At 42.1% G+C, this 21,571-nt stretch overlaps 1 protein-coding gene across 2 annotated transcripts in view; it reads left to right on the forward strand.

Moving 5' to 3' along the window:
- The window catches only part of adam10a (ADAM metallopeptidase domain 10a), a 287,101-nt gene that overhangs the window by 211,435 nt on the left and 54,095 nt on the right, over positions 1-21,571 (forward strand). For both annotated transcript variants that reach the window (XM_060911474.1, XM_060911475.1), the window contains exon 4: positions 2,546-2,704. In XM_060911474.1, coding sequence (XP_060767457.1) covers positions 2,546-2,704 — 159 coding nt within the window. The remainder of the gene's footprint in view (positions 1-2,545; positions 2,705-21,571) is intronic.

Raw genomic sequence — 21,571 nt, forward strand, 5'->3', positions numbered from 1 at the left:
TGGGCAACTGGACTTGCTTGAAGATTCTTGAAAATGTTTCACCTCTCGTCCAAAAGGCTTCCTCAGTTCTGTCTGACTAATAGGGAGTATACCCTATTACTCCCTATTAGTCAGACAGAACTGAGGAAGCCTTTTGGACGAGAGGTGAAACGTTTTCAAGAATCTTCAAGCAAGTCCAGTTGCCCATTTCTACCACCCACAATTTTGGTTTACAGTTTCCTACATGACCCACAAGGCTGACTGACTACCTGAAGATGTGGTGCAGTGGGCTTTAACCCTCATGCCATCTGTACCTAAAGAGAGCAGTGCAGCGGTGCTTTAGTCCTTTAGTCTATCCAGCTCTCTCACCTTTGCTCAAACAGATCAACTTCGAAAGCTTCAGCGTTCATGCTAACAACGCCGTGAATGCCATCACGCTCATCATCTTGTTGGTGAGATCAGTGAACTTTTTTCTCCTTTGTACGTGACGCCAGCGTGGCAGGAAATCACCATGTTCTAACAGGAATAACGAAATTGCAGCACCAGCCAAAGAATTAGCCCCGGAGTCACGAAGCACATCACTGACATTTCCACATAAACACAGTTAACGTGTTTCCCAGGTGGTTCTCCTGCTTTATGATGTGCGTGATCTCATCTCAGAAGGAAACCGAACCTGATCAACACTCATTCCACAGTTTATCTTCTAAGTTTCTGACAGTTTCTGAGCACTATCCTCCTCCTGCCCAAGGACTTTAGAGCTTGCCTTTATGTTCAGAGCTTCTCTGGCAGGATATGCACCACTTCGGATCAGTGCACTGTGGGTCAGTGGGGTTCTTGGCAGTGCAGCTTGGGACCGTTTTTGGCTTTCTGTTTCTACGACAGAACTGAGAGCAGATATTTAAAAAAAAAAAGTATCTCGGAAACCACAGGAGAGTCTCGCTGTCTTCCTTGCCAGCAGACGCAGTAATAACAGTGCAGTTCAGTAAAAGCCCACAATCTGTTTCACCTTCCAGATTTGCATTTTTTTAAGACCAGTGCATCTGCTGGCTGCTCAGAAAGTTTGGATAGATAAAGAGCGAAAGCAAGAGCTTCTGTTTTTTTGTTTTTTTTTTCCTTCCCATAAAGAGTTCTGCTTTGATTATCAATGACATTAGTAGAGTTTTTGAATCTCATTATGAGGCGGATCTGAAGGTCACTGGGGATGTGTGAAAGAATAATCTGATGTGAAGCGCACCCTGAGACGAGCCCCTTCAAACTGACTAACTGCAGCAGATTTCATATCCTCCGGAGGAACGTCCTGTCTGCCTACCATCTGGCCTCGTAGTGCTCTGTGTGTCTGTGTTTACACATTATATATGACATAATTATTTCCAACAGCAAACGGCCTCCTAAGTAGTTTCCATCTACTTTTTGAACATCACTGTGCGTGTGTGTGTGTTTAAAACTTAAGGGCGTAAGGGAATTGTTCCCGGTCTGATTCAAATAAACCATTTAAAGCTAGACGGCCTTTCGATTTCATAAAACCGGTGAAATTTAGTTCCCTCTGAAATGTGGTCATTGTGATATATGTTTATTTCTGTAATATCTAAAAATATCAGGCCGTTCTGTTCTGCGGCTGGGAAGTTATTTAATTTCAGGGGATTAAAGCAAATAATGTGCATGAAATGGCTCGCTTTGCGCAGTCAAGCAGACAGAGGAAGTCCAGTGTGCGCATGCGCAGGTTTACCTTCTTCTTTTGGGTTTTACAGCAGCTGGCATCCACAGTGTTGCATTACTGCCATCTACAGGCTTACCTTTGAGCGTGCGCTGACAGTTCCATCATTCTGTCGCTAAACGAACAGCTGATCACACCGAGGTGCTCGCTGGCTGCCGATATTTATTAGTCTGGTCCTGCGTTTCCTTTCCTTCGCAACATAACGTCTTTTCTTCTCGCTTTCCGTTACTGTAGTCGGTCTTTCATGTTTCATTCACGTACTCCATTTTTCTGTCCTGTTTCAAATTTGTATCCCACAATGCCTTCTACGAGCAGGGAAAGCCCACCACGTCACGCATGACATCGTATCTTGTATCTCGTCACGGTGAAGCAAGAAATAATAGCGGTGAATTTAGGGCCATGTGGCTCTGAATTCATTAATTGTTCTATTTAAAAAAAAAAAAGAATAAAATTAGAAGTCTGTGATTCGAATTCAGTAGCTTTCAGTCCACTAAACAAAAATAACTGAGTGTCGGGGAAAAATTTTTTTTATGACCTAAACCTGAAAGGCAGTCTATCTTTAAAATGCTTCTATAGGAAGGACATTTAGCTAGCGTTTCTTTCTAGCATGTGGATTAATTGAAATGTTGTGATAGGAAAGTGCAAACATATTTGTGGCTCAAAAATTAAAGGGGAAGGAGCTTTTATTTTATATTCCTGTTCCTCTCTGTTAAATCATACCTGAAATTTATGGAAAGGTCTTTGGCTGGATGGGTTTTTATGAAACTCTTCCTGACTAAACAGTTTCCAGCCTGGCTTCTGACTTCCTAACCCGTGCTAATGTGTGTATTAATGTGTGCGTTTACTCCTCAGGAGAGAAGGGCACTCTGACTCATGGTTCAATTGTGGATGGAAAGTTCGAGGGCTTCATTCAGAGTCATGCGGGCATGTATTACGTGGAACCAGCTGAGCGATACCTCGGAGAACGAAATGTACCCTATCACTCCGTCATCTACCATGAGGACGACATCGGTGAGTGCATGTTCACAAACGTGTGTGTATGTGTGCGCACATGGTTCGACTTGGAATCAACTACATCAGTGTTAAAAGCTTCAAATGGCCCAATTCGCAATTTTTTACCAAAATGTGACCGAGTTGTATCTGATCTTTTTTAAATCAGACTTGGACCATTTCAGCTGTATTCACACTGTGCCCAATCAGTTTTTCCCCACAAGCGACACAGGCCTCGGTCACACTGCAGACAAAAGTGATCAAATCCATTTTGTCTTAAGACCTGATACAGACCTGTCTTTGACAGTGTGAACTCAAAAAAATCTGATTAATCTTGCTTTTTAATCATTCAGTTTCACTTTTTTTTCCCATCTAAACAGGCGTTTAAATGAAAAAAAAAGGCTTTTAAAATGACTCAAAACTATACACGGTCATATCATTTGGCATTCAGACTAAAATCTGCTGCACTAGAACTTAGAAAATAGAAGAAAATAAACACTATGAAAATGTAAATCTACATCTTCTAAAAGCATATGACTGACTCATTCTTATTGTTACGTGCATTTCTTTTTTCATTCATAATAATAAGATAAACACTGATTGGCAGTTTGGCACTTAAAGTGCTGATGACACAAACATGACTCTATGCAATTTCTTAAATAAACTATACAACATGGCAAACATGTTAGATTTCTGTTATAATTACGTGAAAAGAAGCTGTTGTGGCTCAGGTGGATAAGGCACCATACCATAAATCCGGGGACCCGGGTTCGATTCCGACCCGAGGTCATTTCCCGATCCCTCCCCATCTCTCTCTCTCCTGCTCATTTCCTGTCTCTACACTGTCCTATCCAATAAAGGTGAAAAAATCTAAAAAAAAAAAAAGAAGCTGTTGTTGTGCAAATATCCAACTTTTAATTGCACAGCGCAAGAAAACTGGGTCCGTGGCTCGCGGCCATGTTGTGACGTCAGCGGAAGAACACGCTGCGGTTCACTGGCTGTTCTACTCAATGGAAATGGCGCATGAAAACGCCGGTGAACTTTCTAGTGCTAGCTCTTCAACAACCAAATACTGGTACTTTAAGCAGTGATCATGATGGCATGATTTTATCTGATTTTAAATAAATGAGATTGATAATAATGTGAATGTTCACAACTAGTACATACAAACTCTGCAGCTTCTGATTCAGCAGCTGCGTCATACTGCGCAAAAACATCAGCAAGAACCTACAATATAAATGGAAATGCAATACACTAAGCTCAAATGACTTTTGGAAAGTATAATTTCTAAATTTTTTCTACATATTCTTGAAGTCGGTCATCGGGGTACTTGCTACCGTTCCCTAACAACGCATGGCAAAGGGTAAAGTGTAGTGTTGCTACAAGTACTTGCTAAAGCCTCCGGTGGAAGATCCTCGATGTGCTGATAAGACGTACAGTTCTATATAACACACAAGTGTCACGATAATCACAAAACAGATGCAAATAGTTAAAATACCTAATTTTTAAGCAATCATGTGTCGATCTCATCCGAATAGAATCTATGATAGCCTACCCTCTTTACCCTTTGCCTCTCGTTGCTAGGCGGCAGTTACATGAAAGCCGCAAGCTTTCACAAGCAAATACGTACATGACTGATATCACGCCGACTTTATGATTACATTTATGATTATCATGAATGTGTACTCTATGATGTGTACTCTATGAGCGCTCTGGAGCGAGTCACTTCCAAGATGGCTGCGCAGACCGCAGTGTTACTATTTTTAGCATCATGTCGGAGCACTCTATAGCTCTACGTACCTTTATCTTATGTCGTTTCTCAACACATGTTCTGACAGGAGGACTGTCTTTGGAGGAGTCGCCTTGTCCCAGGCAACTGCTGGATCCGGCATAGCTACTAGTAGACCCCCTCCGGAATACTGTAGGCACTGCTGATGGTAGTAACACACGTTTGTGCTGAACTGAACACCCAAGAGATTCTTTTAAGCTGGGAAGGGTGTCAAAACAATCCAAATCGAAGTGTTCAGAGCACAGGACGGATGTTGGTGAGGGCTCCCACTTGTCACGAGTGCGCCTGACTTGCTTCACCCACTTCGCATGCAGCTCGGGATCTCTGGGAAACTTGAATAAACTTACCCCATCCTTGTGGGTTTTGGAGCAAAAGCCGGCAACACAACGCGAAGGCATAATAACTATATAATAATGTATAATAATGTCTAATAAAAATACTAATAATGACAAACTGAACACCTGCCGCATCAACAACAAACTGGTAAGTTAGGAGGAAGGTTCTTTCGCTGACGTCATATAGCTCCTCCTCCTCATTCGTCTCCTGGGTGCTGCAGCCCCGTCAAATTTGCCCAAATAGCCACGTTTTTTATCATAACTTGTAAAATAGGCGCCTTCGTGAATTAATATATGGATCATCGGGAATTACTTTTTATGTTATAAAACATGGCCAAAGATGTCAAAAACGTGTCATCAGCACTTTAACATAATACTGTACTGCAAACTTTCATATACACCGACTGGATCAATCAGATACGGTCAACCCTAAAGCACTAGTTCAACTGCATCGTGCAAGAAAAACAACAGTGAATACTGCGTGAACGATTGTCTTATTTAGCGTGCCACTCGGGGAAATGGAGGTGCCTGTAAATTTTGACGGGGCTAGGACCTTGATCGGTTTTTTGAATTTCAATTGTTCAATCCCCGCACATGCGAGCAGCTGGAACTAGGGCTCGCGCTAAAGCTTTCTGCAATCTGCGCTCACTCCTGACATTGGATTCGGACCGAGCCTGGGCTGGTTCAAAAGCTCTTGGGGAGAAGGAGGTGCCTGTAAATTTTGGCAGGGCGAGGACCATCGGTGGCCGAGTTATGAATTTTTAAAGGCTGGCTCAAACCAGGGCTCATATTAAAGTTTTCGGTGAGTAGCACTCACGCGGGGGTTTTGGGGGTGAATAACGGGCCAAGGCGGGGTCGTAGCAGGCCGTGCCTGTACTGGTTTGAAAGGGCTCGGGGAGAAGGAGGTGCCTGTAAATTTTGGCAGGCCGAGGACCATCGGTGGCTGAGTTATGAATTTTTACAGTCGTGCCTGCGGGGGCCTCTGTTCCACAGGCTGTGTTACAATATAATATATTCACCCTGTGTAACATTTGGAAGAAAATTAGAAGTAGATTAGACCCATATCTTTACAGTTTTTCATGTGCCATCCGGTTTGATGCTTTTGAAATACAGATGGACACATTTGAATAATTTTTTATCGGCCATGCGGTCCGATGCTTTTGAAATACAGACGGATAAATGCAAAAATTACGGGTCAGTGTCCACCGGTCCGACCTTATTTCCTACACTGTACTCGAGTCTTCAGGACGACGCTCTCTTTATTCCCTCCTGATCATGTGGTGTTTGCACCCTCAACAAAACGTGGTTTCAGGCTGCGCAGGAGCACAGTGTAGGGATCGACCGATATGTTTTTTTCAGGGCCGATACTGATTATTATGGAATTGGGATGCCGATAACCGATATGTGCAACCGATAAATGTAAACATTATAATTCACATGAAATTAAACATAGCACACACTGACACAGACCTTCATATCCATGAAATGTATGTTTAATTGTAAAATTGAACCTGAAATTTGGTGCAGGGAGATGCCAGCAGCATTTGTACAATAAAGTCAAACATTAGTTAGAATAAAATGAGAAATTAAATAATAATAAAATAAATATTCACCAATAAAAAAATAAATCACTCCCTACTATATTACGGCTCACCATTTTCAGTGGAAAATAAATGAAAATACACTCTGGATTCTTTTACACTAAGAACTAAGTAAGACTTACCAACTTCAAGTAGTTTTTAAATAACAAATCAAGTGTAGGGAGCTGCCTGCAGCATTTTTTAAAAAGTAAAATCAAACATAAAGTCGGCTATCACTCCCTATTATGTAACAACTTAACAAGTAACCATCTACATTCTAATGCTTTTAATGCCCAAGCCTAATATTCCCAATTTAGGAGGATTATATTGTAGTGAAGGAAGTATTACATGCAGTTTCAGCGAGACTAGTTGGTTGTAGGCTAATTCAAGTGCTTCCTTCCGTAAGCTAAGTTTGCCTGGCTACACAGATGCAAATGGACAATTTTAATGAGTAGTAGAAGAAGAATGTAAACATATAATGATGTTGTGCTTTTGCAACTTGTGTGTTTGTGACTTATTGCGGCAAAAGCAGCGTGTCCTTACCTTGAAGTGGGATCTGCTTCTGCCCGAGTGTCCATACGGCCGCCTTGAAACAGTTCACAGCGTTTAGCTACGCGTGTTGATTGGCTGTATCCCTTGTGCCGCTTCTGCCCGAGTGCCCGTACGGCCGCCTTGAAACAGTTCATAGCGTTTAGCTACACGTGTCGATTGGCTGTATCTCTTGTGCCAAACAAATCAGATGTTGTGGTGGGCGGGACCGTGTTCTTGAACTCAGAGAGGCGAGTGCAGGAAAGGACGTGCAGTGACAGTCGCGTTAGGAACGAAATGGCTGCAAAAAGGCATGTTATCGGCATATCGGCGGAAATTATGGCCGATACCGATAACCCTAAAAATGCAGAATATCGGCCCGATATATCGGCCAGGCCGATTATCGGTTGACCCCTAGCACAGTATGTAGACATCGTCACATTCAGGGTCTGCCTCATACCCGGTGTTTCTGGGATACGATCCGGATCCACCACGACCCTGACCACGATAAAGCGCTTCATGAGCGCATGAGTCGGGCTTTTCTTTTCTTGTATCGCAGTCTGGCTGCGTATTTCTGCCTCTAGTTTAGCAGGTGATGTCATTCAGGAAAGAGTAGCGATGCGTCGCACCACGAGGGAATACTGCATGAATCAAATGCAGTTTAAACGTAAAGATCTGGTGATTCGCTACTCGTGCTTATTGCACTGCCACGTAGCTAGTTACGCCTTTTAAAACTAGACGATCGATATAAGCCGGGAAACTAAACAAATTACACACTGCAGCTTTAGTATGAGCAGAGAGCCAGTTTGAGGTCCAGAAGTGCGCGTGTATGATGATGCATGCCATTGAGGTATTTCACCTGACGTCACAGGGTCACGTGACGCCCTGGTGTCCGCCATTTTGAACGTCAAGCTACATACTAACGCTGCAGACAGAGAGGGAGAACCGGCTTGAAAAAAAACGTGTTACAGACACCTAGAATAGATTAATTTGTCAGTAAGCACTCTATAAATAACCATGGTGTTTGCTTGTTGTGCTGTGGGCTGCCACAACAGACAGGGACAGCGTGCAGGACGCTCCTTTTACCGGTTTCTAGTGATGGGAATTTCGGCTGTTTTTCGGGAGCCGGCTCTTTTGGCTCTTCTTACTATAAGGAGCCGGCTCTTTCGGCTCCCAAACGGTTCCTGAGATTTTATTTTTGATTTAATTGCTGCAATTAACTAGTTAATTAATTACATTATTTATATTTTATCAATAGGATGTTTTCCATTTTATTTTTTAGTTTTTGTAGCCATTGTAAAGCTTTGTAAAGTATAGCAGTGTAACAATGTTCTAGCTATAGAAATAAAACTTACTTACCAATTAATAAATTATTTTCTCACAAACATAATGCAAAACTGTGTTATATTACCAATATAAAATACACAGCTGATTTTCCCCTCCTCAGGTGCCTCACAGACTCCTCTCCCCTGTGCTCCACAGCTTTAAGCATTACACCAATTTTCGTATTTTCGCAGCTGTGAACGACATCAACCAAAAAAAGTAGGCGTACACCAGGGGTTGGCAATTATTTTTTCCATGGGGCCACATGAGAAACAGAAAATTTTGTGGAGGGCCGGACCATAAGGCTGAACTAAATTCTGCATAATATTAATTGTATTTCTTTATATAAAGCAGTAAATAACATTGTTTTACAAGCTGCTAAGACTGGTAAGAGTATGGAAGAAACGAGGTTGCCTTACAAAAAATGTCATTTATTCAATCAAATTTCCCAAAACAATGGTTAACAAAATGTGAACGTTTGTACCATTTTTTTTTTTCAGTCACATTCACCCCAAAACACAATAAAGACATCATAATATTGTCTTTCTACTCCAAATATCAAGCAAGATACATCATATTATAATAATGATGCCCACATTTGTAGTTTAATCACCTCATTTGGTGTTTTTTATTTGTTCAGTGAGAGAAATCTCGTCTCTGTTGGTCTTTAATGAGTGCATCAGAGTCAGGTTGAATGTCTGAGGCGGAGATGCGAAGCACAGCTGACAGATGATCATCAGTCGATTCGGTGTAGGTATCAGATCTACAGATCGGCTCGGGCTCCGGCGCCTGCTGGTGACGTCACACTATGTGATTGGCTGGACCGTTTGAAGGATGACGTACAAGTTTGTGGTTGGTCTGGACAAATTCGCGGGATTAGGTTTCGTGGGATTTCATGTCATGTTCATGTCGCGCGCATTGCGTTTTTGTTGAACACAACTTCAAAATAAAAGCAATGCACCTTCAGTCCATGCATGAGGTAAAATTAGAAAATACGTTTATTTTGTAATTTATAATTAACCTTACGCGGGCCGGTCAGAATGAACCAAAGGGCCGGATGCGGCCCGCGGGCCGGAAAATGCCCAGGCCTGGCGTACACCATGCTACTTTTTTCCTTTGAATGGTAATAGACAACACAAAGACGCAATCGGACAGCAACTTTTTTTGTGAAAGTCTCTCTCTCTCTCTCTCTGAGGCACCTAAGGACAAAAAAATAATTCGGCTCCCCAACTCGGCTCCCACCGATGAGCCGGCTCCCGTCGTTCACTTCAAAAAGCCGGCTCTTTGAACCGGATCGTTCGCGACTGACACATCACTACCGGTTTACTACTGACCCAGACAAGAGGGATTACAGCTGTGAAGAGACAGGATTGGGAGCCAACAGAGTACTCCAGACTTTGCAGTGATCATTTCATTTCAGGTTAGTTTATCAGTTAACGCAATTTTGATAAAATATATAGCAAAAAGTAAATGGGTCAGTGTTTGTTAACCCATCTGAACAGTGAAACAAGGCAGTGTTAATTTGTCTAGGGTTGCATGTAGCAGACATCAGACATAAAACGCAATAACAGAGGCTAGAAAGAAACGGGACACAGAAATAAACAGGGAAATTAAGTAGAAAGAAAGAAAGAAAGAGGAAAAAAAGAGCGCAGATCTCCAAACACATGAGAAGCCTATCTTACACACATATCACGCGGACTCCACATCTCCACACACGCATCGCGTCTGATGTCATAACTCATCAGGGGAAATCGTGTCCACATTCAAAAAACAACCTCGCGTCAACAATGATACCAAACGCAAGAAAAAAAAAAAAAAACAGTCAGGCTACTCAACAACCAACCTGGCAGCAGCAGTCGTTGTCATGTAAACACAACACTTCGGATATGCAAACGCTTCCCGTTACTCACGATTGCCATGTCAATAAACATCATTTTGCCAATATTTTAGAGACCCCCCAACATTTCCCAAATCATGTTTTCAAAGGATCTCATGTCTGTTTCAGGGGATCTCGGATCCCCCGAGTAACAAGACAGTGTTGTGAACATAGCCTACCTTGTACCGTTTCAAACTGCTGGGGTCATCCTTCATCAAACTGTTGACTTCTGTCGACAACCTTGGCTCCATACCAAGGCTGGGTACAGTGTTTGTGATAAAAGACAAATCCAATTTAACACGAATCACAGCTTACTTTCTTGTTAAAATGTGCAAAGGTCTCCACCATCTCATACCGCCTTGCACTGAAGGACTTTTTTTTTTTTTTTTTTTTTTTTTAAAGATATTTTTTTGGGCTTTTTGCACCTTTATTGGATAGGACAGTGTAGAGACAGGAAACGAGCGGGAGAGAGACGGGAAGGGATCGGGAAATGACCTCGGGCCGGAACCGAACCCGGGTCGCCCGCATTCACGGCACGGCGCCCCAACCACCTGAGCCACGACGCCCCCCGCACTGAAGGACTTAAGCGTGCCGTCCAAAATGGCTGCATCACGTGACTTGGTCACGTCGGTGAAATACCTCAATTGTGTTTACGAGCAGCCAACAGTCCGATGTGGATTAACAGCATGAGATTATTTAAGAGAACTGCTTTCATATAGAAGAGGCGATAAAAATCCTCAATATCGTTGGAAATGGGGTTTATACCAAAGGATCATTACTACACACAAATGAGGGTTCGACGCCCTCCATTCCCCCATGTACCAGGTAGATGTTACAGGTCAGAATTGTAGATCAGGTGGAATTTTTCAACCTCAGTTAGAATTTTTAACCCAGTTCATAATTTGCTACTTGGGAGACTTAGTGTATAATAAATTCAAAATATATCATTCATCGCTGGTCTAGTGGTTAAGGTGCTGGGTTAAGAATCAGAAGGTTCTGAGTTTGAATCCTGGTTAAGTATGAAAAAAGATATGTAAAACAAATGCTAATTAGTTAGATAAGAATAGACAGACAAGGAAGGAGTCGGTAGGTCTAGAGAGGAAGTGCATGAAAGAAGTGATAAATCCCTTTTACGACTCTTAGATAATCCAACATTTTACTGAGGTTGGAAATTATGAACCAGGGTTAGGCGTGGCATTATGGAGAATCAGTGATACACAGTTTTAATAATGAATACTAAAACTAAGGCGATTTCATGCCGATGAAACCAAAGACAGAAATCATTTTATTAAAATCTCAGATTGTGAGCGCTGCTACAACATTTGTAGGACAAGTGAGGAGATTTTGGCTGGTCCTGACTTCTTCGAAGGACTGTTTGAGGGTTAAGACTTAGTTTTAGGGTTCAGGTTAGAATTACAAGGTTTAGGTTAGGGTTGTGATTAGGCCCGGTCCTACAATACCGATAACTATAACTAATAACTAAATCGGTCCCCTGCAGGTTATGTGGTTGGTGCTCAGACCAGACCGCTAACGATACCTATAGCCCAGGCCTGGGTTTATCCGTATCAGTGAGATTGCTTCTGGAGTGATTTTTCCAGGCCTGGACCTGATCCGATAAAACATCTGACTAACCAATCAGGTAATTGTTGACATGTGACGTTGTCTGGGCATGTGCTATTTTCCACGGGTGTCTTTGTACATCCTTGCTGCATCACAAAGTCACGGAATACGGATTCACAGAAAATAAAAAATATAATACAAAGCACGGATCTTTTATTCACAGATATGTGATTTTCCATGAAATATCAATCGTAAATTATCTCATCTCATTATCTCTAGCCGCTTTATCCTGTCCTACAGGGTCGCAGGTGAGCTAGAGCCTATCCCAGCTGACTACGGACGAAAGGCGGGGTACACCCTGGACAAGTCGCCAGGTCATCACAGGGCTGACACATAGACACAGACAACCATTCACACTCACATTCACACCTACGGTCAATTTAGAGTCACCAGTTAACCTAACCTGCATGTCTTTGGACTGTGGGGGAAACCGGAGCACCCGGAGGAAACCCACGCAGAGAGACACGGGGAGAACATGCAAACTCTGCACAGAAAGGCCCTCGCCGGCCACGGGCCTCGAACCCGGACCTTCTTGTTGTGAGGCGACAGCGCTAACCACTACACCACTGTGCCGCCCATCGTAAATTATTAAACGTATAAATTCAGGTAAGATATTTTAATTATGAACTTCGGCAGTCCAAACATTTAATTGTTTTCGACGACGACTTAATTTTTTTTATCCGCGATACATCGTCCATCCGTATGAAATCCGTAATATACTGAACCATCCGTGACCAATCTGTAAATTATTATAGCATCCATGATGCATCCGTATTAAAATCTGTAACCACTCCGTATTTTGTATCCTTTTTTTTTTATGTTTCTGTAATCAGTGACCTATATGTATTTTATCAACCACCGGAGTGTGTACATGGGTTGTTTTGAAGTCCAAGCTGTACAGTACGACCCGGAATAATGTACTACGACTTGGAAAAACTTCCATGACTATTCCTAAGTTGCTTACATTTATTTCCCTGAGTGACGGCACCAAGCGATATTATAGTCGGGATTATTATAGTTGTCGTGTGACTGCTCCAGACTGGGACTGAATTCAGGCAGAGGTACAGTCAGAGTTGTAGTTATCGGTATAGTTATAGTTATCAGTGTTGTAGGACCGGGCCCTTAGGCGTTTAATAGATGACTTGCAACCACGTGATCAAAATGTGCTACGTCATGAGCATCCGCCATGATGGTGGATATGCAAAGCAACTAGGATGGCAGCTGCTGAATTTTGTCAGTGTTACCACGATTTGAACGGTTGAGCGAAGATAGATATGTGTGGGTTTTGACCGATATTTCAAAAAGTCAGGCTTTTCTGAAGATAAGATGTTTCAAACTGCCAATGAAGTACGAATACAGGTCATTTCATCCAAAGCCTTTTTCATACGCACTATCAGTTATTTTATATTTCAGATATTTGTTTGTTCGAAAAAATGAGGAATTCTCAATGGAATTTGACCGAAGCAAAACACATTTTTGTAAAGCAAATGAGTGCCATAGTATGGATCATATTAAATCTTTAGGTGTGGAGCAGCGCTCTCACGGGGGCTTCGTTCGCGAATCCCGGGCTGAGGACTTTCCAAGAGGGAGGCTTAGAAGGAGGTGCCAGTCAAATTTGGCTTCGCTGCTCACTCTTTGCGAGCTCCATTGGCCGAGTTATTAATTTTTAAAGCCGTCTGGATCATGTTAAATCTTTAGGTGCGGAGCAGCGCTCTCGCGGAGGCTTCGTTCGCGAACACCAGAATACCTGAAATATAAAATAATTGATGCGTCCAAGTGCGTCTGAAAAAGGCTTTGGATGAAATGTCTTAACTATTAGACGAAGTGTCCTGATTCCCTTGTCTCCTCTCCATACTAAGCCTCAGAGTTTCCTCGCCCTCTTTCCGAATCACGGATGGAATTCTAAAAAATCGGAGCGTGCCACGGTCACGAGTACTGTTGTGACCATGACCATATACAGCACAAAGAGATGGCAGAGCTAAAAGAACGCTTAAAGCAGTGGGAAAAGCAAACAGAGTTGCACATGCATGACTATGTTTTGTATGGAATGTCGCTTGTATCTCCACCAACATGGCCGGCATCCGGGTTTCTATTTTGCTTTGACGTCATTTGCAAGTCAAGGATTGTGATAGTTAAGGATTGGGGGAGGGGCTAGGGAATGGATTATGTCAGTGAGAGTCTCCATAAAGATAGAAGTACATGTGTGTATGGATTCTTTTCTTTGGGTGTGTCTGTTTATCTAAAGCAGCCTTTCTCAACCGGGGTGCCGCGGCACCATCTGGCTTCGTTGGGGTGCCGTCAAAAAATTATATATTCTAACACTGAAATAAATAAAATGAATTAAAATTCCGGCGGCACGGTGGTGTAGTGGTTAGCGCTGTCGCCTCACAGCAAGAAGGTCTGGGTTCGAGCCCTGTGGCCGGCGAGGGCCTTTCTGTGTGGAGTTTGCATGTTCTCCCCGTGTCCGCGTGGGTTTCCTCCGGGTGCTCCGGTTTCCCCCACAGTCCAAAGACATGCAGGTTAGGTTAACTGGTGACTCTAAATTGACCGTAGGTGTGAATGTGAGTGTGAATGGTTGTCTGTGTCTATGTGTCAGCCCTGTGATGACTTGGCGATTTGTCCAGGGTGTACCCCGCCTTTCGCCCGTAGTCAGCTGGGATAGGCTCCAGCTTGCCTGCGACCCTGTAGAACAGGATAAAGCGGCTACAGATAATGAGAATGAGAATTAAAATTCCAAAAAACGATAGTTACACTAATGCAGATCATCGCCGCCTCATGCATCATCAAAATTTGTCTCACGGCCCCCTTTCCCATGTCACAACGTCACTGCCGGGGTCAGCGTATGGTCAGCGTGACTACGTATATTTTATATGTCTGTGAAGATTCTCGGTGATCCAGGTCATAGTAAACTGTGGGTGGTAGAAAAGAGCAACTGGACTTGCTTGAAGATTCTTGAAAACGTTTCACCTCTCATCCGAAAGGCTTCTTCGGTTCTGTCTGACTAATAAGGAGTATCAGATATTTATCCTCTCATGGATCAGAATCAGAATTCTGATGACAAGCTCATCTAAGGTGTCGTTGAGGCATCATGTTGGTGTGGGTCACTGGAGGCGGGTGTGAACGTAGGGTTGCCACCCGTCCTGTAAAATACGGAATCGTCCTTTATTTGGCAATTAAATCTTGTGTCCCGTATTGAACCGATACGGGACGCGATGTGTTCCGTATTTTCATAAATGTCCAATACATGTCTGTCTCACACATATCAACACTAAATCTAACAATAATGAACAAAATAAAACAGGAAAAACTCCGTTGCGGGATCTACCCAGGACACAAACCCCTCCACTCTGTGTCCCGCTCTGTGCGTCTGTGCCTGGCTGCCTGCGTCACTGTGTGTGGTGCTGTCATGGTTGCCTAGAGACAGACAACACACACCGGCGCTGCTCAAAAAACCCGGGCCTTTTAAAAATGTCTGCTGCACCCGGGAGTCCACCACGTCCTCAAAAGCGTAAACGCTTACAAAAATACAGACATACATTTACAGTGATATTAAGTTCTCAATATATTTAGATTATATTTTAAAAGTTCATTGTTGCCCACTTGTACATTATACATTTTTACAGCATTGGCAATAAAGCATTTCAAGCTTTAAGTATGAGTAATTGCTTTCTTGATCACCCCTTTACTAAAAACACCTACAAAATAAAACATACCACTGCTGCGGGCACCCCACCCCATGGGAGTCGTGCCCGTGGTGGTCATGGCCCCAAGGAGCCGTGGTGGGCGTCCCTTATTTTCATTTCTGAATGGTGGCAACCCTATGCCCATGTTTACATTAGACGGTATCAGCGGATCATCAGATTAACGTTTTTAAAACGATTAGTGTGCACACAGCAACACCAATACACGATTTGCGTGCACACAGCAACACCAATACACGGATACGCTCGGCTCCGCAGGCATCCTGTGCTCCAAATCACTCCGCCCTGAACAGCGAGTGCCCTCTGGAGGGTGCGCACTCCGGCCCTGCGCAGCTCACAGAGCACGCGAGTGAAGTGAACAAGCTGTGATTCGGGACTGAGCCGCTGTGTGTGTGATCCCAGCGCATATCACTTACCACTTGCAAGTGGAAGGATGGCAAGCCTAAAGACAATCATAACTACACAATGGGCAGTATTTGCATCAATATTTGCAGTATTTTCATACTTTTATACTCTTTAATGAAAGGTGATACAAGGCGGAAGTCGGCGCCGTTTTTCAGCAGTCGCGTCACATGACCAACGCCAGCGAATCAGGAAGGTGGATGTCACAGTGACGTTGTCCAATGACGACGCCAGCTAGAGCTCAGCACAGCGTATCCGCGTATTCTCACTGTTTACACAGCACCGGACCAGACACGATCTGGATTGAATACGTGGACGCTGGCGGATTCCCGTTTCCCGGCGTTTCCAGGCGGTTTAATGTAAACGGACAGTGCATCCGCGAAGAAAACGAGACAGATACGGTCTAATGTAAACGTAGCCTAAGTGAACGGCGAGTCATTAGGGTGATCAATGGATTGCCCGTTAGGGTGATCAGCTTTCCATTGATCACCCTAATGACTCGCCGTTCACACCCAGCCTCCAGTGACCCACACCAACATGATGCCTCAACGACATCAGAATTCTGATTCTGATCCATGAGAGGATAAATATCTGATACTCCCTATTAGTCAGACAGAACCGAGGAAGCCTTTCAGATGAGAGGTGAAACGTTTTCAAGAATCTTCAAGCAAGTCCAGTTGCTCTTTTCTACCACCCACAGTATATTTTATATGGGGGTGCCTTGAGAATTTGCATACTTCTGAAGGGTGCCATGACTGAAAAAAGGGTGAGAAACGCTGATCTAAAGCAAGTTTATCAGTGATGACTGGATAATTTATGACTTCCCATAAGTTAGCTCTGCCCACCGTTTCCCAACAGCCCTGTAACCACAGCACGGTTATCATCACTGTTAATATCCTGTTTATTATCAGAGACCGTTTGTGTTTCTCTATACACTCTACCCCTCCACCTAGATATTCCGTCGAACCCTCATCAGAATGACTTGTGTATTTTACTTGGGCATGTTTTGAATGAAATGTGCTGTGCTTCATTTCTGTAATAAACACACGCGAGCATTTTTCAGTCTTATTACCAAACAATGCTCTGCTTTGAACGTAACAAAGTGAAATAAAAGTGTTAAAACGAACTGGCGTTTGACATTTAGCGTTCGAGCGATGTGCTTCGCCACTGCCCTTTCTTTCATCTTTTATTTACACTCCCACACACACACCTGCCATCACGTTATTATTATGAATAATGGATTAATCTCATTAGTAGAGATTATAAATAGAAGGGGTAACCAGAAGATGAGCCTTTGGGAAATGCATTGTTTGTAAGAAAAAAGTTCAAGTGTGTGTGTGTGTGTGTGCATTACAGAAGTTCTTTATTTCCTTTTTTTTCCCCCCTTATGTCCTGTAGTTGCATTGCTAGAAATGGAGAACATGCTGTGATAGGACATGTGTGCAGCAGTTACACAGGTTTTTTTTTTTTTTTAATGTATTTTTTTATTGAGCTGTCTTCAGAAGAAAACAGCTCAGTGTGTGTCAGTCTGACTCACACGTGTTGTGCCGACGCCCCTGGTTCTTCCGGACATGTCCGGATGTTTGCTTCCCCTCACTGGTTGCACAGTTTCAAATTTCACAATGTGTTTCCTGTTTCCTCGATGAAAAACATTTTACTTTTAGCGTCACTGAGTGTGTTGCTGTTTACAATAACCAATAATTGATATCTGATTGCATTAAACACCGTACTACATCACCTTAAACAGTGTTGCCTCAAACCTGTTACCAGATTGCAGAAAATATGTTAAGGATAATTAACTGATAATCAGATTATAATCAGAGTACATGAACATGCAGCTGTAGGATCTCCCAAATAAAAAAAAGTACAACATTTTGAATTTTATGATGCATCTTTCTTCTGTGTTTTTTTTTATAAGGTTATAAGGTGTGTGAGTAAAAAAAAAATAATATATATATATATTAGGGTGCATCAGTTGCCCTCACTTTCATAAAATCTGATGCGTTTTTGTTTGGGCGTTCCTTTTCACCAATAAAGACATCCTGTGAAATGTTTTGACCACATTCAAAAGTCTAATGGTGGCACCATGAGGTTCATGTTTTGCCAAAAAACGCTTATTTTATGTTTTCGCGTAAGGTTTGAATCACAATGTTGGACTCCATTTATTGATTTCTTGTGAGCCAGAGATCATGTTAAGAACCTTTGCAAGGGATTGAGAAGCGTTAATGTGATTCATAATACATTTGTACTGTTTAAAAGTAATTGAACAATGATTCAATGAACAGCTAAAACTCAAACTGTGCTTGATAATATATTTAGAATATGGACTAAAAATGTGTATCTAAGATATTTGGTATACTCTATAAGGTGCCATAATGTTTCATGAAAAGTGATCGAAATTTTGTCATAAAAGTCATAAAATAGCAGCTTTTTCCATAACTTTGAGCTCCTGGTGCCACCATTAAACTTTTTTTGAATTTTGTCAAAATATTTCACCCAGTGTGTTTTCTTACCAAAAGGAACATAAAAACAAAAATGCATCATGCACACTCTAAAAAATAATGGGGCCAGTACCGGTTCTTCAGGGCGATGCCATAGAAGAACCTTTTTCAGGGCTTCAAAGAACCATTCATGCAACAGTTCTTTAAAGAACCATTGAAACCATTTGTTTGAGCAGTGAAGACAGACTTGTGTAGACATAGCCTATGTGCATTGACCAGCAAATGGTAAGAGAATGCCAGGCTCTGAAGAACCATTTCCAATGTGAAGAACCTTTCGCATAATGTAATGGTTCATCACAGAGTTTTGACTCTCCATGGAACCATCCAGAGATTTGAAGAACCACTGAAGCACCTTTATTTTTTAGAGTGTGATCGGAGGAACTTTTAATTTTTAGGGGGCAACTAATGCACCCTAATATATATATATATATATATATATATATATATATATATATATATATATATATATATATATATATAGAGAGAGAGAGAGAGAGAGAGAGAGTATATTCTGAGCTGACTTTGTGTAAACCCAATATCAGGTTACTTAAGTGCGTATTAACCTGTTGCTCCAATAACTGAAATGTTTATAGTTATTATTATCGTGTACATGTGAAACACTGCTGAAAAAAAAAAGCCACCAGAATGCTGGAATCTCTAAATCTCATTATTTTCACTCGGTCGAGCTCCAGAACCCTCAATTCTGATAATCCTGGTTGGGGAGTATTCTCCAAACAGCCCAAGATTAATACAGTGCCATGACATGCACACACACACACACACACACACACACACACACACACCCATATGTGAACTCCGGTGCCATGACTAGATCCATCACGCCGCTTTCTTTACTGCCCCCTTGTGGAGGAACACCTCTGCATGTCCGTGCCCCTCTTTCATATTAGAGCTCTCAAATGGACCAGAACAAATGAACAGATGTGTCACAGGATGGCTTTATTTCTGGATTATTTGTTTAGTCTATAAAGTATTTCCAATGAAACATTTCCTTCTAAATGTGTTCCATAATTTACCAGGACGTTTAAATTAAAGGTCGTACGTTTCTGGAAAAACTCCCAGCGTCTCTTTCCAGTCCATCGCCCTTTTTGATACTGATGCTCAAGCAAGTGTAAAAAAAAAACAACTTCTTGCTGATGTAAAAGTCTTAGGCACATGTAAAGAAATGCTGTAGACTTAAAATGGCTTAAAAATAATGAAATGAAATGTTTCAACATTAAAAAAATACTATAAGCAGTAATCAGTAAGCCATAATAAATGAAACAAAGTCAATATTTGGTGTGAGACGAGCCTTTGCTTTAAAAACAATAGTAGTCGCAGGTACATCGAGTGCAGTTTTATAAGGAAATGAGCTGTAGGTTTTACTGAGCATCTTACAGAACCAGACACAGTTCTTCTGGACTCTTTGACTGTCACACTCGCGTCTTCATTTTGCCCCAAAACCCAGCGGCCTTCATTGTGTTTTCTTTTTTAATCTGAAAAGTGGGCTCTTATGTAATATGCTGCTCAAATACAAACATTTTTTTTGTGTAGCATTTAATTTTTTTCTGGAAAACGAACATTTGGACTCTAAAATGTTTTTGTACCGACTTGATAATGTAGAAGTCATAAAATAGAAATCTATAACAAAGTTTGTGTGAAAAAAAAAATAGGGTGCCTAAGACTTTTACACAGTAGTGTGTGTGTGTGTGTGTGTGTGTAAGAATTTACATCAGAAATGGTGATACGGCAAAAATCCCTATGATCTGTAAAACATTTTCAACGTAAGTTTTATTTTGCTGAGGTTTGTAAATGCCTATACTGCATTACTGCATATCAGTGTTTTAGTCGAGTCACTAAACCTCGAGTCCGAGTCCAGTCTCGAGTCCCCAGCGTTCAAGTCCGTCATTAAAACGATTTCGAGTCAAGTCCGAGAACAAGACTCCAAAAATGGCTGTTTCAGCACCATTAACGTTAGTTTGTTCCTGAACATGACGTATGAACAGGTGAATGTGCTTCTCTTTATCAGGGAGTGTGAAGTATTCTGTCAGAGCTGGTTGGTAGATGGATGTAAGTGCAGAAGGTGTGTTTATTAATACAAGTGAAGACAGTAAACAATCCAGAACGGCAGGCAAAATCGTAAAACGGTGAAACGGGCAATAGGTCGAGCGAGGCACAAACAGGCTATCGTAGACTCGGCAGAATCAAAGACGAGAAACAGGAAATCATAGCCTAGTAAACTAGACCCACCCGCCTAGCGGCCAAAAATATTTTTTGCCTAGCGAATGGGTCTAGCCTTGCACCATATAAACAAAAACACCCCGGGCATCAAATCGTGCCCGCCAATCACAACGCAAGGTTTTTGTTTGGATTCTTTGGACAGGCTTTTGCAGGAGTGACGACAAAGCTGCGCGACGCTGGAGAAAGCACAACAGGAAAGATGGCTACGGCTAGTGAACAGCACGCGTTTGACTCCGCTTTGGAATCAGTTTTAGAAGAATTAGACTTGGAGTTTTCGTTGAAACATGAGCAGGAAGAGGCTCTCCGCTCATTCCTTTTCAAGAAGGACGTTTTCGCTGTTTTGCCGACCGGCTATGGCAAAAGTCTGATCTACCAGCTGGCTCCGCTCGTAGCCAAAAGGATGGGGCTAGTTTGTGCAGTATGAAGAATTAATAAACAGCTTTGAAACATTACTTTTTGATTGTTTCTTATTTTTCCGTTATTTTAAATTTAAGGGAAATTATTTCACCAAACACCACTAAATAAAAACTCTCAAAAATAGTTTAAACAAACCCTTGAAAAACACTTGAAAAAAATAAGAGTGTATGTTAAGTATGTGGTACAGACTCCAAACTTGTGGTCATTATCTCCAAACTTCTTAATATCTAGAACCGGTTTATTAATTAATACGCATTTTGAAAAATTATTTATTTCAAGGTCTCCCCCACTGCGCGCTCTGACTACGTCACAGTCACTGTTTCGCTGATTGGTCAGAGCGTTGGCCTATACACACAGAGACAGTTTGAAAGACAGCGGGTTGTTCCTCCCACACCCGTCGGAAATGTCTACGGATCGAGGCCAGACTAAATATTCACATTTAGTCTGGCTTGCCAGGCTAAGGAAATCAGGGATCCGGAACCCAAACAAGGAAATAAGGCTCGGTAATGTGTCAGCAACGCAATTCAATACTTCGTAAAGTAAGTGTGTTTTCACAGTTTTTATATAGGTGCGCTGAC

This window comes from Neoarius graeffei, chromosome 27 (assembly GCF_027579695.1).
Source record: "Neoarius graeffei isolate fNeoGra1 chromosome 27, fNeoGra1.pri, whole genome shotgun sequence".
Classification (NCBI taxonomy): domain Eukaryota; kingdom Metazoa; phylum Chordata; class Actinopteri; order Siluriformes; family Ariidae; genus Neoarius; species Neoarius graeffei.